The sequence below is a fragment of the Choloepus didactylus genome, chromosome 11 (assembly GCF_015220235.1).
Source record: "Choloepus didactylus isolate mChoDid1 chromosome 11, mChoDid1.pri, whole genome shotgun sequence".
NCBI lineage: Eukaryota > Metazoa > Chordata > Mammalia > Pilosa > Megalonychidae > Choloepus > Choloepus didactylus.
The window spans coordinates 36,942,266-36,960,446 of NC_051317.1; the positions used below are offsets into that span (position 1 = coordinate 36,942,266).

Genomic DNA, 18,181 nt, shown 5'->3' on the forward strand with positions numbered 1-18,181 from the left:
GGATATAATTTGAAATAATTTAAGTCCAACTTGAGAATTAAATATTAAATGCATAGCTGAGGCCCTTTTCTCTCCTTGAAGATAATTGTTTCCTATATTTGGTGGCAATTTTTAAAATTTATGATTAATTCAATCAAAATATATTATGTTTTGCATATTTTAAGCTTAAAATTTTTTTTTTCTGTATTCTATCTTTTCTTTCTCTCAAATTGTATTCATTTACTTGGGTACATATAGCTATAATGTATTAATTTTCACTGTGCATTATTCTACTCTAAGAATATACCACACTTTAATACCTATTTGCCTATTGATGAGTGTTAATTTTTTTTTATATTTTCAAAGATATAAAAAGCTACTCATATGCATTTGTATAAATATTGGTCTGTTCACATAAAAAGAAATTCTTTAGCATATACAAAAGGCTGAGATTTCTGACCTACTGTGTATGGATATTTTCAAATTTCTAGATGTTGTCAAATTGGTCCCCAATGATTGTATGATTGTATGCCAATTAATATTTCTATCAGTAGTGTATACAGAATCTGATTATTTATATCCTGACCAACATGTAGTAATATCAGACTTGATCTCTGCCAATCTTTTGAGGATTAAAATGTAATGCTTGCATGTCTTTTGTACTATGGAGTGGAACAGGTTTTCCAATGCTTATTGGTCATTTGGATTCCCTCTTTTGTGGTTAGTCTGATTATATATTTTTTCTACTTTTTTCTATTGGATCGACTGTTTATTGTTTCTTTTTCAAAATGAGTTCTTTATTGCTTTTGAGAAATAAATTCTTGGTTGAGGTAAATATTAGAAATATCATAGTCTGAGAGTGCCATTTTCACATTGTTTAAAGCTGTCTTTTTAGGTCCAGTTATTTTAATTTTGCTTTTATTGTTCATTTTTGCTTGTGTCTTCTTTAAAGAATCCTTTCTTAACTGAAAGCCATAAAGATATTTTCCATATTCTTCTAAAGTTTTTAGAAGTTTTTCTATACTTTATGAATCAAATTGTGGTTGATTGATGTCTTAACAAACTTTAATTTTATAATCCATATACAGTAATCTTTCAATTCATTTAGGGCTTCCTTAACTTTTTCAAAATGTGTGACATATCCATAAAAAACATTAAAATTTTTTTTGTTTGATTTTTTTCTTAGATATTTTATATGTTTTATTGCTGTTGTGAGTGATTCTAAAAATTATTTTGTATACTTTATAATTTTCCTTCCCAGGTATGTATGCTATTAATTTTATTATATTTATGTTTTATCTGACAAACTTGTTCAACTTTAAATTTTAATTTTTTTAGAAATGTTTGCATTTTCTGCACAGTTTTATAATCATTCATCTGCAAATAATGATAAATTTGTTGCTTCAGTTTCATGTTTCTTGCTTTTATATTATTCCTTTTTGTTATAACTTCACTGCCTAGAATCTTAACATTCCTTTTTGCTATAACTTCACTGCCTGTAAATTAAGAACAGTGCTGAATAGAAGTGGTATAATGGGTGTGGTAGTTTGAAGTTGTATGTACCCATAAAAACATGTGGTTGAATTTAATCCATTCCTGTGGGTGTGAACCCATTGTAAGTAGGACCTTTTGATGAGGCTGCTTCAATTAAATTGTGGCCCAACTCAATCAGGATGGGTGTTAAGCCTATTATTGGAGTCCCTGATAAACATTGTTTCCTTCTCAAAGTACGTCCTTGAAAATTTCCTTTAGTAAGACTATTGATAATTATCTCTGCTTTAGATAGTCTGAAAGTGCCATTATTTCAAATTTGTTATTGAATGCCAGTTTAACTGAATATGAAACTCTAAGTTGGCTTTATTTCAGCATTTTGATGATATAATTCCATAAAGATTCAGCTGGTGCTGTTGAAGAATATGTTGATACACTGATACTTCTATTTTTCCTTTATAGGATTTCCATCTTTCTGCCTTGTCTCTTTGACTCCTTTTAAAGTTGCACCCCTCCAACTTTATTTCAGTTATATTACAATAAGGTGAGTTCACAATGAATCTCTTGAAACCAAAGTTTCTTCAGACCCTGACTTGCATGATGTCCATCCAAAACTCAGTGATGGACCCTAGCATTTTGATTTGCAAAACTAATATATTTTCACAATAATTTTTTAAGGTTGCTGTCACTTTCTGTTCTAACTTCCACTCTATCAACTTTCCCTTATGTTACAGGTGCCTTGGAGGAGCAATGGGCATTTTGAGAATCAAGAAAAAGGGATAATAAATTGGGGGATCATTTTGATTTGGATTTCATCACTTGTAGTCATGTGTTTGGAAGTTTCTTTTCTGTCTAATTATGTTATTGCCAGCCATCCTGATGCAGACTGCCCTCCAAGCATCCTACTACTACCACCTGGGCCTCCTCATTCAGCATCGAGGTGCAGAAGTTCAGGTCCAGAGGTCATATTGTGATATGAAAGTGCCCTTCATCACCTGGAGTGGAAAGGATGTGGGAATGAAAGAGAGACAAGGTTGAAATGAATGGAGTCAGAAGCTAGTCTATGGAAAATTCTTCCATCAATCAAATGTGTAAATTAAAAGCAGATAATTTGATTTTCAGTGACACTAATCAACGCAGAATCCATCTGTTGACAGCATGGTACTTTTTCATGCATATATATAAAACCATGTTTGTTTTTTTTTTTAAATGGAAATCCATGAAATAGAATTATTGAAATTCCTATGTTTGTATTGCACAGACCCATAGCACTACTTACAAAAATTAAGTAGTTCTACGTGTGAAGTGGCAGGTTTTTTGCAATCTGGTATCAATAATAAAAAAAAAGTAGGATTAGCTCAATTATCCTAGAGTATGAAGTGAGGGTGATTTTGCTGCCCCCTCCCCCAGAACCCCCACATTTGGCAATGTCTGGAGACAATTTTAGTTGTTACAGTGGCATCTAGTGGCTAGAGGCCAGGGGTGCTGCTAGATATCCTAAAATGCACAGGACAGCGGGCCACAACAAAGAATTTCCTGCCCCCAAACGTCAATGGGGTTGAGATTAAGAAACCCTGTGTTAGAAGAAAGACTACTATCTTTCTGGCATAGTTAAAGAAACTAATACAGAACCATTGTCATAGAAAGAGGTAATCTATAAGTAAGCAATCAAAAATGTGTTTTTGTGTGGCAGTTAATTGTTAAACATATGAACCTTTTGTGGATTTTATATTTGTGATATTTATCACCTTTAAAAATTTTGTAATTTTTACTCATTCTGAATACATATTGACATTCATATTCAGTTTTGTAGTCATAATTTTGTATTCCTTTTGTTAAAGAAATTCCTCCAAAAGTGTCAGGTTCCTTAAAAACCTGGATTGAATCTAGATTTTAGTGTGTCTGTCAATTTCTTTAGATTTTTTTTCCTCCTTGGTATTGGTTGTACTTCTTGAGACTTTCATCAGTTTTGGAAAATTAGAAAATATATTAGCTATCTATTGCTGAGTGATAAAGCACCCCAAAACATTTTGCCCTAAAACAGTAGTTATTTATTTGCTGTGACTCTGTGGTAAGCTGTGATCAGTTAGGTGGTTCTTCTGCTGCGTCACTCACGGGGTTGCAGTCTTTGAAGAGCTCGAATACAGGCATTTGAATAAGATGTCTGTCAATTGCTCTTTGCTATCAGCTGCCTGTTTGGGTTTCTTGCATGTGCCTTCTCAAACACAGAAGCTGAGACCAAGTTCTTTACATCGAAGTCTCAGGGCAGCATTTCAATTGGTCCAGAGTAGATGTTACTGTTGAACTCACATGTCACTCCTATCACATTTACTGGTTAATATAAATCACAAATGACCTCTGCACTTGCACTTCTGCACCTCGATTCTGAGTGACACAGACCAGGTGGTAGTGGTAGCACACCTGGAAGTCAGTCTACATCAAGATGGCTGGCGTGGCATCATTAGACAGAAAAGAGACTGTCAAACACATGAATTCAAGTGACTGAATCCAAATTAAACTGATTCTTCAGTTTATTTTCTCTTTAGTCTGATTTTCAAAAACCCATGGTCCTTCCAAAAATCTTACCTTTTGACAGGAGTGGGAGCAAAACAACATTTCAGAGTGGTGTGAAGGTAAGTTTATCAGGTTTTTATTGGAGATGTATTTTTTTTAAATTCAGTTTTATTGAGATATATTCACATACCATACAGTCACCCATGGTGTGCAATCAGCTGTTCACAATACCATCTTATAGTTGTGCATTCATCACCCCAGTCTATTTTTGAACATTTTCCTTACACCAGAAAGAATCAGAATAAAAAATAAAAATAAAAAAAAACACCTAAATCACCCCCTGCCCCATCCCATCTTATTTTTCATTTAGGTTTTGTCTCCATTTTTCTACTCATCCATCCATACACTGGATAAAAGGAGTGCAAGCCACAGAGTTTTCACAAATCACACTCTCACCCCTTGTAAGCTACATTGTTATACAATCATCTTCAACAGTCAAGGCTACTGGGTTGGAGTTTGGTAGTTTCAGGTATTTACTTCTAGCTATTCCAATATATTGAAACCTAAGAAGTGTTATCTATATAGTGTGTAAGAATGTCCACCAGAGTGACCTCTCGACTCCATTTGAAATCTCTCAGCCACTGAAGCTTTATTTTGTTTCATTTTGCATCCCCCTTTTGGTCAAAAAATTGTTCTCAATCCCACAATGCCGGGTCCAGATTCATCCCCGGGAGTCATATCCTGTGTTGCCAGGGAGATTTACACCCCTGGAGTCAGTCGCACGTAGCGGGGAGGGCAGCGAGACCACCTGCCAAGGTGGCTTAGTTAGAGAGAGAGGGCCACATGTGAGCAATAAAGAGGCACTCAGGGAGACTCGTAGGCACAATTATAAGTAGGTTTAGCCTATTGGAGACATATTTTGCAAACAATCTACCACAGCAACCATTTACTCAACTTTTCTTCACTCCAATTATATATGCTAAAGGTTTTTATTCTTTAAAATGGAAATCCATGAAATAGAATTATTGAAATTCCTGTGTTTGTATTGCACAGACATTAATTAATTAATTTTTGTAACCACACATTCTTAACTGTTCTTTCCTATTTTCCATCTCTTGCTCCCTATGTGCATCCTGGCTAATATCTTTGATTATATTTTTAAATCTTTCTCCCTCTTCTCATTCAGATGTTTAACTCTGTCACTGAATTTTTTTTTTTTTCACTTTTCATTTCATTTTATTTTATTGTGGTAACACACAGTCACATACAATGTCCTCATTTTAACCATTTTTAAGTGCTTGATCCTGTGGCATTGGTTACATTCACAGTGTTGTGCTACCATTGCCGCCATCTGTCACCAAAATGTTCTCGTTCCCCTAAGCAGAAGCCCTGTCTGTTGTGACACTTCTCAGGTCTCAGAGCTGCCCAGGATGGGGGCCAGATAAATGCCAATGGATTCCTCTCTCCTTCCCCTCTTTTTCCTCCCTCACTCTTAATGAGCTAAATCCCTTGCCAAATCAGAGACCCTTTCAACAGCTGGCTCTGCAGATAACCTTGCAGCGTCCATTTGCAGAGGCTGGGCGGCCTGTGAGGCGCTGCTCCATCTGTCTCCCCTCCCTGCAGCTGTCTGGTCGAGGAGGAGGGGCCTCTCATTGAGGCCGAAGAGGAAAGGAAGGTGACCGAGGCCCGGGCAATGAGGCTGAGGGAATTCCAAGGTAAGAGCGGTGGGCCAGGACCACCGTGCCCACTGGCCCGGCTCAGAGGCCGCCTGCTTGGCAGAGCAGAGGGGCAAGGGGACAACCTGCATTATGGATATACCTGTCCTAAGGAGACATGGCCTGCAGAGCTCTCCTCTGAGAGCCCCAGGCAGGCCCAAGCAGGCCTGAAGGCCCAGCAGCCACCCAGCAGCCCTTCTTCTGTGGCCTGTTGAGACAGCCATGGAGCAAATCACTGCCCACACAGTTGGGCATCCCATTGTGGGTTGTCTTGTGTCCTGCAGCTCCGCACGAGGCGGTATCTTCTGGAAACTGGGAGGCCCTTCCAAGGGGTTATAGGACAGGGAAAGGGTGGAGCCCAGCCCCCACCCCAGCCCCTTCCAACACTGCCACCACCCTGTCCTTGTCCAGACCAGTGACCCAGGTCACATCTGCATTTCACACAAAGGGAACCCACAGGGACCCTGGTAGTAGCACAGGATACCCACAGCCTCTTTTGGATCCAGTTAGTTGTGGCTTCATGACCAGGGCCCTCCCTGAGCCTCTGCTTCCTCCACCCTTTTGTTTGTTGTGGTGATCTAATTTTTTTTTTTTTGTTTTTAATCTTCATTTTATTGAGATATATTCACATACCACGCAGTCATACAAAACAAATCGTACTTTCGATTGTTTACAGTACCATTACATAGTGGTACATTCATCACCCAAATCAATCCCTGACACCTTCATTAGCACACACACAAAAATAACAAGAATAATAATTAGAGTGAAAAAGAGCAATTGAAGTAAAAAAGAACACTGGGTACCTTTGTCTGTTTGTTTCCTTCCCCTATTTTTCTACTCATCCATCCATAAACTAGACAAAGTGGAGTGTGGTCCTTATGGCTTTCCCAATCCCATTGTCACCCCTCATAAGCTACATTTTTATACAACTGTCTTCGAGATTCATGGGTTCTGGGTTGTAGTTTGATAGTTTCAGGTATCCATCACCAGCTACCCCAATTCTTTAGAACCTAAAAAGGGTTGTCTAAAGTGTGCGTAAGAGTGCACACCAGAGTGACCTCTCGGCTCCTTTTGGAATCTCTCTGCCACTGAAGCTTATTTCATTTCCTTTCACAACCCCCTTTTGGTCAAGAAGATGTTCTCCATCCCACGATGCCGGGTCTACATTCCTCCCCGGGAGTCATATTCCATGTTGCCAGGGAGATTCACTCCCCTGGGTGTCTGATCCCACGTAGGGGGGAGGGCAGTGATTTCACCTTTCAAGTTGGCTTAGCTAGAGAGAGAGGGCCACATCTGAGCAACAAAGAGGCATTCGGGAGGAGGCTCTTAGGCACAACCATAGGGAGGCCTAGCCTCTCCTTTGCAGCAACCGTCTTCCCAAGGGTAAAACCTGTGGTAGAGGGCTCAACCCATCAAACCACCAGTCCCCTATGTCTGTGGTCATGTTAGCAACCATGGAGGTGGGGTAGGCGAATACCCCTGCATTCTCCACAGGCTCCTCAAGGGGGCACTACATCTTTTTTTTTCCTTTTCTTTTTTTTTTTTTTTTAACTTTCCCTTCTTTTTTAAATCAACTGTATGAAAAAAAAAGTTAAAAAGAAAACAAACATACAATAAAAGAACATTTCAAAGAGACCATAACAAGGGAGTAAGAAAAAGACAACTAACCTAAGATAACTGCTTAACTTCCAACATGTTCCTACTTTACCCCAAGAAAGTTACCTAATATAGCAACATTTCTGTGAACTTGTTCCTACTATATCCATCAGAAATTAACAGACCATAGTCATTCCTGGGCATCCCCAGAACGTTAAATAGCTTATCTGTTCTTCTTTGATTATTGTTCCCCCTTCCTTAATTGCTCTCTATTGCTAGTTCCCCTACATTCTACATTATAAACCATTTGTTTTACATTTTTCAAAGTTCACATTAGTGGTAGCATGTAACATTTCTCTTTTTGTGCCTGGCTTATTTCGCTCAGCATTATGTCTTCAAGGTTCATCCATGTTGTCATATGTTTCACGAGATCGTTCCTTCTTACTGCCACGTAGTATTCCATCGTGTGTATATACCACATTTTATTTATCCACTCATCTGTTGAAGGACATTTGGGTTGTTTCCATCTCTTGGCAATTGTGAATAATGCTGCTATGAACATTGGCGTGCAGATATCTGTTCGTGTCACTGCTTTCCGATCTTCCGGGTATATACCGAGAAGTGCAATCGCTGGATCGAATGGTAACTCTATATCTAGTTTTCTAAGGAACTGCCAGACTGACTTCCAGGGTGGCTGAACCATCATACAGTCCCACCAACAATGAATAAGAGTTCCAATTTCTCCACATCCCCTCCAGCATTTGTAGTTTCCTGTTTGTTTAATGGCAGCCATTCTAACCGGTGTTAGATGGTATCTCATTGTGGTCTTAATTTGCATCTCTCTAATAGCTAGTGAAGCTGAACATTTTTTCATGTGTTTCTTGGCCATTTGTATTTCCTCTTCAGAGAACTGTCTTTTCATATCTTTTGCCCATTTTATAATTGGGCCGACTGTACTATTGTCATTGAGTTGTAGGATTTCTTTATATATGCAAGATATCAGTCTTTTGTCAGATACATGGTTTCCAAAAATTTTTTCCCATTGAGTTGGCTGCCTCTTTACCTTTTTGAGAAATTCCTTTGAGGTGCAGAAACTTCTAAGCTTGAGGAGTTCCCATTTATCTATTTTCTCTTTTGTTGCTTGTGCTTTGGGTGTAAAGTCTAGGAAGTGGCCGCCTAATACAAGGTCTTGAAGATGTTTTCCTACATTATCTTCTAGGAGTTTTATGGTACTTTCTTTTATATTGAGATCTTTGGTCCATTTTGAGTTAATTTTTGTGTAGGGGGTGAGGTAGGGGTCCTCTTTCATTCTTTTAGATATGGATATCCAACTCTCCCAGCCCCATTTGTTGAAAAGACCATTATGACTCAGTTCAGTGACTTTGGGGGCCTTATCAAAGATCAGTCGGCCATAGATCTGAGGGTCTATCTCTGAATTCTCAATTCGATTCCATTGATCTATATGTCTATCTTTGTGCCAGTACCATGCTGTTTTGGCAACTGTGGCTTTATAATAAGCTTCAAAGTCAGGGAGTATAAGTCCTCCCACTTCGTTTTTCTTTTTTAGAGTGTCTTTAGCAATTCGAGGCATCTTCCCTTTCCAAATAAATTTGATAACTAGCTTTTCCAAGTCTGCAAAGTAGGTTGTTGGAATTTTGATTGGGATTGCATTGAATCTGTAGATGAGTTTGGGTAGAATTGACATCTTAATGACATTTAGTCTTCCTATCCATGAACATGGAATATTTTTCCATCTTTTAAGGTCCCCTTTTATTTCTTTTAGTAGAGTTATGTAGTTTTCTTTGTATAGGTCTTTTACATCTTTGGTTAAGTTTATTCCTAGGTACTTGATTTTTTTAGTTGCTATTGAAAATGGTATCTTTTTCTTGAGTGTCTCTTCCGTTTGTTCATTTCTAGCATATAGAAACATTACTGACTTATGTGCATTAACCTTGTATCCCGCTACTTTGCTAAATTTGTTTATTAGCTCTAGTAGCTGTATCGTCGATTTCTCAGGGTTTTCTAGATATAAGATCATATCATCTGCAAACAATGACAGTTTTATTTCTTCTTTTCCAATTTGGATGCCTTTTATTTCTTTGTCTTGCCGGATTGCCCTGGCTAGCACTTCCAGCACAATGTTGAATAACAGTGGTGACAGCGGGCATCCTTGTCTTGTTCCTGATCTTAGGGGGAAGGCTTTCAGTCTCTCACCATTGAGTACTATGCTGGCTGTGGGTTTTTCATATATGCTCTTTATCATGTTGAGGAAGTTTCCTTCAATTCCTACCTTTTGAAGTGTTTTTATCAAAAACGGATGTTGGATTTTGTCAAATGCTTTTTCAGCATCTATTGAGATGATCAATTGATTTTTCCCTTTTGACTTGTTAATGTGTTGTAATACATTGATTGATTTTCTTATGTTTAACCATCCTTGCATGCCTGGAATAAACCCCACTTGGTCATGGTGTATGATTTTTTTAATGTGTCTTTGGATTCGATTTGCAAGTATTTTGTTGAGGATTTTTGCATGTATATTCATTAGGGAGATTGGCCGGTAGTTTTCCTTTTTTGTAGCATCTTTGCCTGGTTTTGGTATTAGATTGATGTTAGCTTCATAAAATGAGTTAGGTAGTGTTCCATTTTCTTCAATGTTTTGAAAGAGTTTGAGTAAGATTGGTGTCAGTTCTTTCTGGAAGTTTTGGTAGAATAGCCCTGTGAAGCCATCTGGCCCTGGGCATTTATTTGTGGGAAGATTTTTGATGACTGATTGGATCTCTTTGCTTGTGATGGGTTGGTTGAGGTCTTCTATTTCTTCTCTGGTCAGTCTAGGTTGTTCATATGTTTCCAGGAAATTGTCCATTTCCTCTACATTATCCAGTTTGTTGCCATACAGTTGTTCATAGTATCCTCTTATAATTTTTTTTAATTTCTTTAGGATCTGCAGTTATGTCACCTTTTTCATGCATTATTTTGTTTATATGGGTCTTCTCTCTTTTTGATTTTGTCAGTCTAGCTAGGGGCTTGTCAATCTTGTTGATCTTCTCAAAGAATCAACTTTTGGTGATATTTATCCTCTCTATTGTTTTTTTGTTCTCTATGTCATTTATTTCTGCTTTAATCCTTGTTATTTCTTTTCTTGTACTTGGTTTAGGATTGGTTTGCTGTTCATTTTCTAGCTTCTTCAGTTGATCCATTAGTTCTTTGATTTTGGCTCTTTCTTCCTTTTTAATATATGCGTTTAGTGCTATAAATTTCCCCCTTAGCATTGCTTTTGCTGCATCCCATAGGTTTTGGTATGTTGTGTTCTCATTTTCATTCGTCTCTATATATTTAGCAATTTCTCTTGCTATTTCTTCTTTAACCCACTGATTGTTTAGGAGTGTGTTGTTTAACCTTCAGGTATTTGTGAATTTTCTAAGTCTCTGATGGTTATTGACTTCTAATTGTATTCCATTGTGGTCAGAGAATGTGCTTTGAATAATTTCAATCTTTTTAAATTTATTGAGGCTTGTTTTATGTCCCAGCATATGATCTATTCTGGAGAAAGTTCCGTGAGCACTAGAAAAGTATGTGTATCCTGGTGATTTGGGATGTAATGTCCTGTATATGTCTGTTAAATCTAATTCATTTATCAGATTGTTTAGGTTTTCAATTTCCTTATTGGTCTTCTGTCTGGTTGATCTATCTATAGGAGAGAGTGATGTGTTGAAGTCTCCCACAATTATTGTGGAAACATCAATTGCTTCCTTTAGTTTTGCCAGTGTTTCTCTCATGTATTTTGTGGCCCCTTGATTGGGTGCATAGACATTTACGATTGTTATTTCTTCTTGCTGAATTGCCCCTTTTATTAGTATGTAGTGGCCTTCTTTGTCTCTCAAAACATCCCTGCATTTGAAGTCTATTTCATCTGAGATTAATATTGCTACACCTGCTTTCTTTTGGCTGTAGCTTGCATGAAATATTTTTTTCCATCCTTTCACTTTCAGTTTCTTTGTGTCCCTGTGTCTAAGATGAGTCTCTTGTATGCAACATATTGATGGTTCATTTTTTTTGATCCATTCTGCGAATCTATATCTTTTAATTGGGGAGTTTAATCCATTTACATTCAACGTTATAACCGTGAAGACATTTCTTGAATCAGCCATCTTATCCTTTGGTTTATGTTTGTCATATTTTTCCCCTCTGTCTATTGATATCCTTTATTGTACCCATACCGAATCTCTTTAGTACTGAACCTTTCTCCAAGTCTCTCTGTCCTTTCTTTGTTTCTCTGTCTGTAGGGCTCCCTTGAGTATCTCCAGTAGGGCAGGTCTCTTGTTAGCAAATTCTCTCAGCATTTGTTTGTCTGTGAAAAATTTAAGCTCTCCCTCAAATTTGAAGGAGAGCTTTGCTGGATAAAGTATTCTTGGCTGGAAATTTTTCTCACTCAGAATTTTAAATATATCGTTCCACTGCCTTCTCGCCTCCATGGTGGCTGCTGAGTAGTCACTACTTAGTCTTATGCTGTTTCCTCTGTATGTGGTGAATTGCTTTTCTCTTGCTGCTTTCAGAACTTGCTCCTTCTCTTCTGTGTTTGACAGTGTGATCAGTATATGTCTCGGAGTGGGTTTATTTGGATTTATTCTATTTGGAGTTCGCTGAGCATTTATGATTTGTGTATTTATGTTGTTTAGAAGATTTGGGAAGTTTTCCCCAACAATTTCTTTGAATACTCTTCCTAGACCTTTACCCTTTTCTTCCCCTTCTGGGACACCAATGAGTCTTATATTTGGACGTTTCATATTATCTATCATATCCCTGAGGTCCATTTCGATTTTTTCAATTTCTTTCCCCATTCTTTCTTTTATGCTTTCATTTTCCATTGTGTCATCTTCCAGGTCACTGATTCGTTGTTCAACTTCCTCTAGTCTTGTACTATGAGTGTCCAGAATCTTTTTAATTTGGTCAACAGTTTCTTTAATTTCCATAAGAGCATCCATTTTTTTATTTAGTTTTGCAATGTCTTCTTTATGCTCTTCTAGGGTCTTCTTGATTTCCTTTGTATCCCGTACTAGGGTCTCATTGTTCATCTTTAGTTCTTTGAGTAGCTGCTCTAGGTGCTGTGTCTCTTCTGATCTTTTGATTTGGGCGCTTGGGCTTGGGTTATCCATATCGTCTGGTTTTTTCATATGCTTTATAATTTTCTGTTGTTTTTGGCCTCGTGGCATTTGCTGAACTTGATAGGGTTCTTTTAGGATGTGTAGACCAATTGAAGTCCTTATCTCTGATTTATCAGATCTACAGCTTCGTGGAGTACACTTTCTCTAACTAACCAGCAGGTGGCGTCCACGAGCCACCTGTTCTCCACAAGCCAGTTCTCCCCTGTTTAGCCTTTTTGGTGAGTGGGGGAGTGAGTCTTGTGGGGTCCAATTGGTGTACCAAGCTTGCGTGTGTAGTTGGTGTTGCCTGCCCTGTATATGGGGCGTGTTTCTGGGCAGTCAGGGATGGGGGGTGGCTCTAACAATCAAATCTCCCTGGTGATCCTAGAGTTTTAAAGCTGCTGCAATAGTCTAATCCTTCAGTTCAGTCCTGCCACAGTTTGTCTCTGCCACTGACCCACAAGTTCTTGGTATTGGCGTATGGCTCCTGAGACTTGCAAGTGTGCCCCTCTTCCAGGCCGTGCACCCTGGGTCCTCTGTTGAGGGATGACTGTGCTATGTCACAGGTGAATGCCATCCCCCCAGGGCAGTTCTGGGCTGCTGGGCTGTGTAGGGAGGCTCCCAGTCTGCTGAAATGATGGCTGAATGGGGCTTTGTTAATTCACACTGCTCTACCTTCCCAACTCTGGGACAATCAGCTGAGGTTGCAGGGAAGGCTAATGTCCACGCCCAGTTTTGTGGTGTGTGCCTGTTATTTGAAGCACTTCCGTCACACTGGGTTGTCTGGGGCAGCTCTGGGCTATGGGGCTGGCGATGGGCAGGAGTGTTTCCTGTCTACCAGGATGATGACTGTGAGCGGACACCCCCCTTTTCTTGGGAAGTTGTGGTGTTTAGTGAATTTTCTCAGCCACTGGATTATTGCGTTTTGTCTCAGAGCTCTCTTAGTTCTGCTCTTGACTTGACCTGCCCAAATTGCAAGTCTTTGTAGCTTTCTGTATTGGGCTTCTTAGAGTAATTGTTTTAGAAAAAGAAAAAAGGATTAAAAAAAAAAAAAAAAAAAAAAGGGCCCTCCTCAGAGATCTAATGGGTTATTGAAATGCTAAGAGACAAAGCAACCAGGGCCATTAAGGAAAGGTCCACAGGGCAGAGAGATCAGCTTTTCTTTGGGATTTGCATATGTACCTCAGGGCCTGAGCTCGGGCTTGAGCTCTGCCCTTCCCCTTTCTATGTTCACCAGAACTCCAAAAATCCTCCGCTTTTATTTTGGAGTTTTTTGTGTTGTTTTTTTTCTCTATGCCTGTCTCCTCTCTGCTGGGCTGGCTGCTCTCAGATTCTCTGGTGTCTGGTCTCAGTCTATCTATGGTTGGAGTTTGGATCAGTAGAATGAGTTTCCGATAAGGGCTGCCACTGCAGTTCTCCCTTCTCCTTCCCAGAGCTGACAGCCCCTCCTCCCACGGGACTGAGCCTGGCAGGGAGGGGTGCGGGTCCCCTGGCTGCAAAAACTTACAGATTTCGCTGATCTCAGCAGTTCCACGTTTTCATGAGTGTTGTATGAAGTATGCCCAAAGTCAGATTGCTCTTTGGTGTCCAGTCCACGCAGTTCCTGGCTTTCTACCTACTTTCCTGGGGGAGTAACTAAAACATACAGCTCACCAGTCTGCCATCTTGCCCTGCCTCCTCAATTTTCTTTGTATTATAAATAATGGTACAAATTCAATTTCAAAGCCGGTACCTTTTCGAAGTTAAATTCTTGTATATTCACATCTTTCTCAAGGACACTTGTTTTGGTCTTTGTGGTCTCATCTTGATTCAGCCTTGGTTTTCTTTTTTTATTTCTGCTGTGAAATTCTACCACTTCGACTCGCTCCTGGTTGTTCTTCAGGCAAGAGGGAGATATTGTAGCAGCGACCTCTGCTTCTAAAAGGAAACCTGTGGTAGTCACTGCAGGTGTGATGTGAAGTTCTTCTCTGAGTTCTTTGAAGAAGCTGGAAGCACTTTTCCTTTGGCCTCTTACAAGAGAACCAGGTGGAGGAGCTGATTCCTCTGCTAAGACTGCTTTAGTTCCCAAATCTCTCTTCTTGTTTTCCCTTTTCTTCTTGATCCTTTTCTGTTCTGTTTCGTCTCCTGTCTCTCCAAAGTCGTAGACGTTCTGAAGCAGAGAGTCCAGAAGTTTCTGGGAACCTGCCGGCCCGTCGGACCCCAGAGCCTCCTCTTCAGCCATTCTTTCATTTCTTTTTATTGCCAAGTAATGTTACATTGTTTATCTGTTCGTCAGATGATGGACATTTGAGTTGTTTTCACCTTTCGACTGTTATGAATAATGCTGCTGTAAACATTCATGCACAAGTTAAAAAAAATAAAGTAATAGATATTCATTGCATAAAATTTGGAAATTATAGGAAAAATTATAGATGGGTTTTGTAAGCATCTGCAAATTGCTTGGCTTTATGTAGTTTTAGATTTCTACTCTTTCACTGAATATTTTGCCATAGGCATGTGCAATTTTTTTGCTGTTAAATTCAGTCAGTCATTTTATGAATTAAATCCATGCCCCTTAGTTGCTAAGAATATTCTATAAATGAACATTTTGGAGTAATTTAAAAGCTTGGTCTCAATACCCTTAGAGCTATGTGAATTTATCGTAAGGTTGACGTCTAGGCTGGGATCATTCAAAAGAGGAAGAGTTTCACGGTCCTTTTTTTGTTGTTTGTTACTGCAGTGTTGCTTAAATTAGATTTTTTCTTTTTTTTTTTTTAACATATACCTTCCTACACTTCCTTCTGTAGCCATATCCTCTAGACACGATGCCAGATTTCAGTGTTTGGCATTTTAAAAAGTCCTTGTGTCTATTTTTATAAAACCCTTACCAAAATAACATATATAAAAGGGTAAAGTTAAATAAAGCACAGTATTAATGTATTATTAATTAAAGAATCAAAGCCTGTATTTTAGAGTTAATATAAATTGATAGTTAAAAGCACAGCATTTTTTCAGAATTTTTTTGAACCATATGGATTTTTGCACAGAACCAGCATTGCAACTGCCAACATTGACTAAAAATGTTGTATTTGACAATTATTTTATCCTGAGTGAGCCCTGAAGAAGAAAATTTGCTTAAAAGAAATTTGTCCAAGGAGATGTCATATATTTCAATAGTGCACATGGAGTTTAATATTGCATTTAATGTCAGATTGCTTAAATGCCCCAAATAAACATTCTCCTTCTTGTACTTTGCTCTGGATATGAAGATGGCTCCGTCTCTTGTCTTTGCCGAACAAGAGTGAGTAATTAGTTCTCTGGACACACGAGCGCAGGTGGAGAATGTGAGAAAGGCGCAGTGGGTGGGGCTGGCAGAGAAGGCTGGGGGAGAAGGGGCGTTTCCCCACTGTGATTGACTGCTGGGGAGCGGGCAGCAGAAGGGGCAGCTGCCCCGCTGGACATGGACCCAATGTGGGGCTCTCTGTGGTCTCCTTGAATCCTGCCTCCGAGCACCGCCTACCCGACCTACAGAGGCGGAGGGAGAAGCAGGTACTGAGCACTGTCCAGTCTGAGTGCAAGAGACCCTCCAGGAACGCAGGGAGAACGCAAGCAGCTTGAGAAAATAAGATCAGACTGCGGAGTGTGCCGTGTCTGACCCTCATCCTCCTCCCTGCCACCGCTCCATCCTCTGTGGGGCGAGTTGCTACAACAGTGCATTTTGGGAGCACGGGTTCAAGGCACAAGGAAACATTCAGCAAATGATCCCTTTGTTACTTGCACAGTATAAAGTGTCCAGGAAGGATGAATAATCTCTTTGTCACTTAGCACAAAGAGTCTAAAAGAGCAGGGGAAGAAGTCCCATTATGGCTGGAACTATACTCTTGAGTCAGGGTTGGTAGACGGCAGCTCTACACCTCGACTTCGCGCTGGAGAAGAGACTTTTATCCACTCTGGGGGTAGGGGGTCCTGCCACTGAGAATTCCTGTTCTGGTGAGCATCTGGGGCTCCTTGTTTCTGTGTTTTAGGTCTGATCAGCTCTTTTCATTAGACTTAGCACCTTCCCCAGGTTGTGGAATGGCAGACAATAGAAAAGGAGGTGGGGGTAGCAGAAGGCTGAAGAATGGCTCCTCAGTGTGTATTTATGACTTCCCCAGAGGAGGTGGAGGTAGGTGAAGCCTGGTGGATGGCCCCGTAACAGGTATCTGTGACTTCCTTAAGTCCACCCCTTGGCCTTTCCAGCGGGCCCAGCCTATTTTTCTTTATCACCTCCCATCACATAAGCCCACCTGCCACCTTGGACAGAAGGTGGAGATGGGTTGGGTCTGCCCGCCCATGGCCTTCAGCTCTGTTGACAGTAAAGGTGTGGGAACCCCAGCAACTGCAGCTCATTAGGGGGGCTTCACCTGTGCATTCACTGATCCAAGCAGGCTGATCACGCCTGTCTGACGTTGGTTGCATCCATACTTCCTTAACCCCCAGGAGCCAGCCACAGAGGTCCCACGTAGAATCTGTCTGTACACGTTGCAGCCAGTGGGCTTGCTGTTGGATTTTAGTCACCTCCTGTCCTACCTCCCCTGAGGTACTGGCCCGCATATACCAGGAGTCGTTAGCACAAGCACGCATTCCTCCTTGTTGGGCTAGGAGGAAGTCTAAGGTAATGCAATTACGAGACATTGCTTTGGCTAGAAAATCCAATGATTTTTGCTGTGCCTGAAGGGCTCATGCTATGAACCCAGAGTGTCAGCCAAGGTGACTGACAGATTGTGCATCACATGTTCACTGGTGAACAAGCTGGAAAGATGACTGAGCCATTTGCTAATTTCATTGCACTGAGAGTGGTTGTGTCTCGATAGGTGGCAGAAGGCGAACACGCAGCCAATGGCCATGAAGTAATCCTTGCCCTGGTGTCAGGCCAAATGTGGGGGAGGGAAGATCGCTACCTCACATGTCAATCCAGGCTTAGCAAAGAGGAGGGAGCGAGCCACGAATCAGATGGCAGATCCAGCCGTCGCTCAGGTTCCCCGCTGCCATCATGGCCTGGGCCAGCTGGACAAAGGTGTCTTCCTTCCAAGTCACTGCCAGGTTAGATCTGTAGGAAATGGAGAAGGGAGCAATAACTAGTCTTGACAGGTTGGTCGTGTAACCACTTCCCATGAGAGACACTTCTCTTGGGCTATTTAACCTAATGGAGCTATAACTTCATCTGTTTCCCATTGATCTGCCTTACCCATATCTTCCAGCCTGATTCCACCTCTCTGTGATAGATGGGTTATCCCACAGCTGTTCCCGAGGGGACTGGTTGCCCAACCAGGGGTAGACCAGCTTCCTACATGCCACGGGTCCTGTCCACTGGACTGTCACCCCATGTGTGTTTAGCCCTTCTGGTCCTGTTTCTATCATCCCACCCATCCACCTGGTGCTCTAAACTCCCACCATCCTGGGACTTGTGTGAAGGGTGTAATGGGGGAAAAAGTGGGATAATCCCTGTTGTGGCTGAAAAGGAGAGTCACAAGCAGTCCTTGGTCCCCCTTTTGGGGCCATTCATCATCCCGCTGGATTAGGTACAGACACGCAGCAAAGCCTGGGTTCCTTTCCAGGCTAGGAAGTGGGATTAAGCCAGGTTTCCTTTGGGGGAATTACTGAGTTCAGTTTCCAGAAGGCCCGAGTAAGGCAGTCAGTCCATCCAGTTGTCAGGGTGTTGACACCAAAGCTCGTTTTAAGGTGGTCATTAAAGTTCTCCACAATGTCAGCTGCCTGTGGTGG

The 18,181-nt window shown here is 40.6% G+C and overlaps 1 protein-coding gene across 1 annotated transcript; it reads right to left on the bottom strand.

Moving 5' to 3' along the window:
* Positions 1-14,132: 14,132 nt before the first annotated feature.
* LOC119505986 (uncharacterized protein C1orf131-like) lies at positions 14,133-14,660 on the bottom strand. Its single transcript, XM_037798928.1, has one exon. It carries the CDS (start codon positions 14,658-14,660, stop codon positions 14,133-14,135), a length of 528 nt encoding a protein of 175 aa, XP_037654856.1.
* Positions 14,661-18,181: the final 3,521 nt, after the last annotated feature.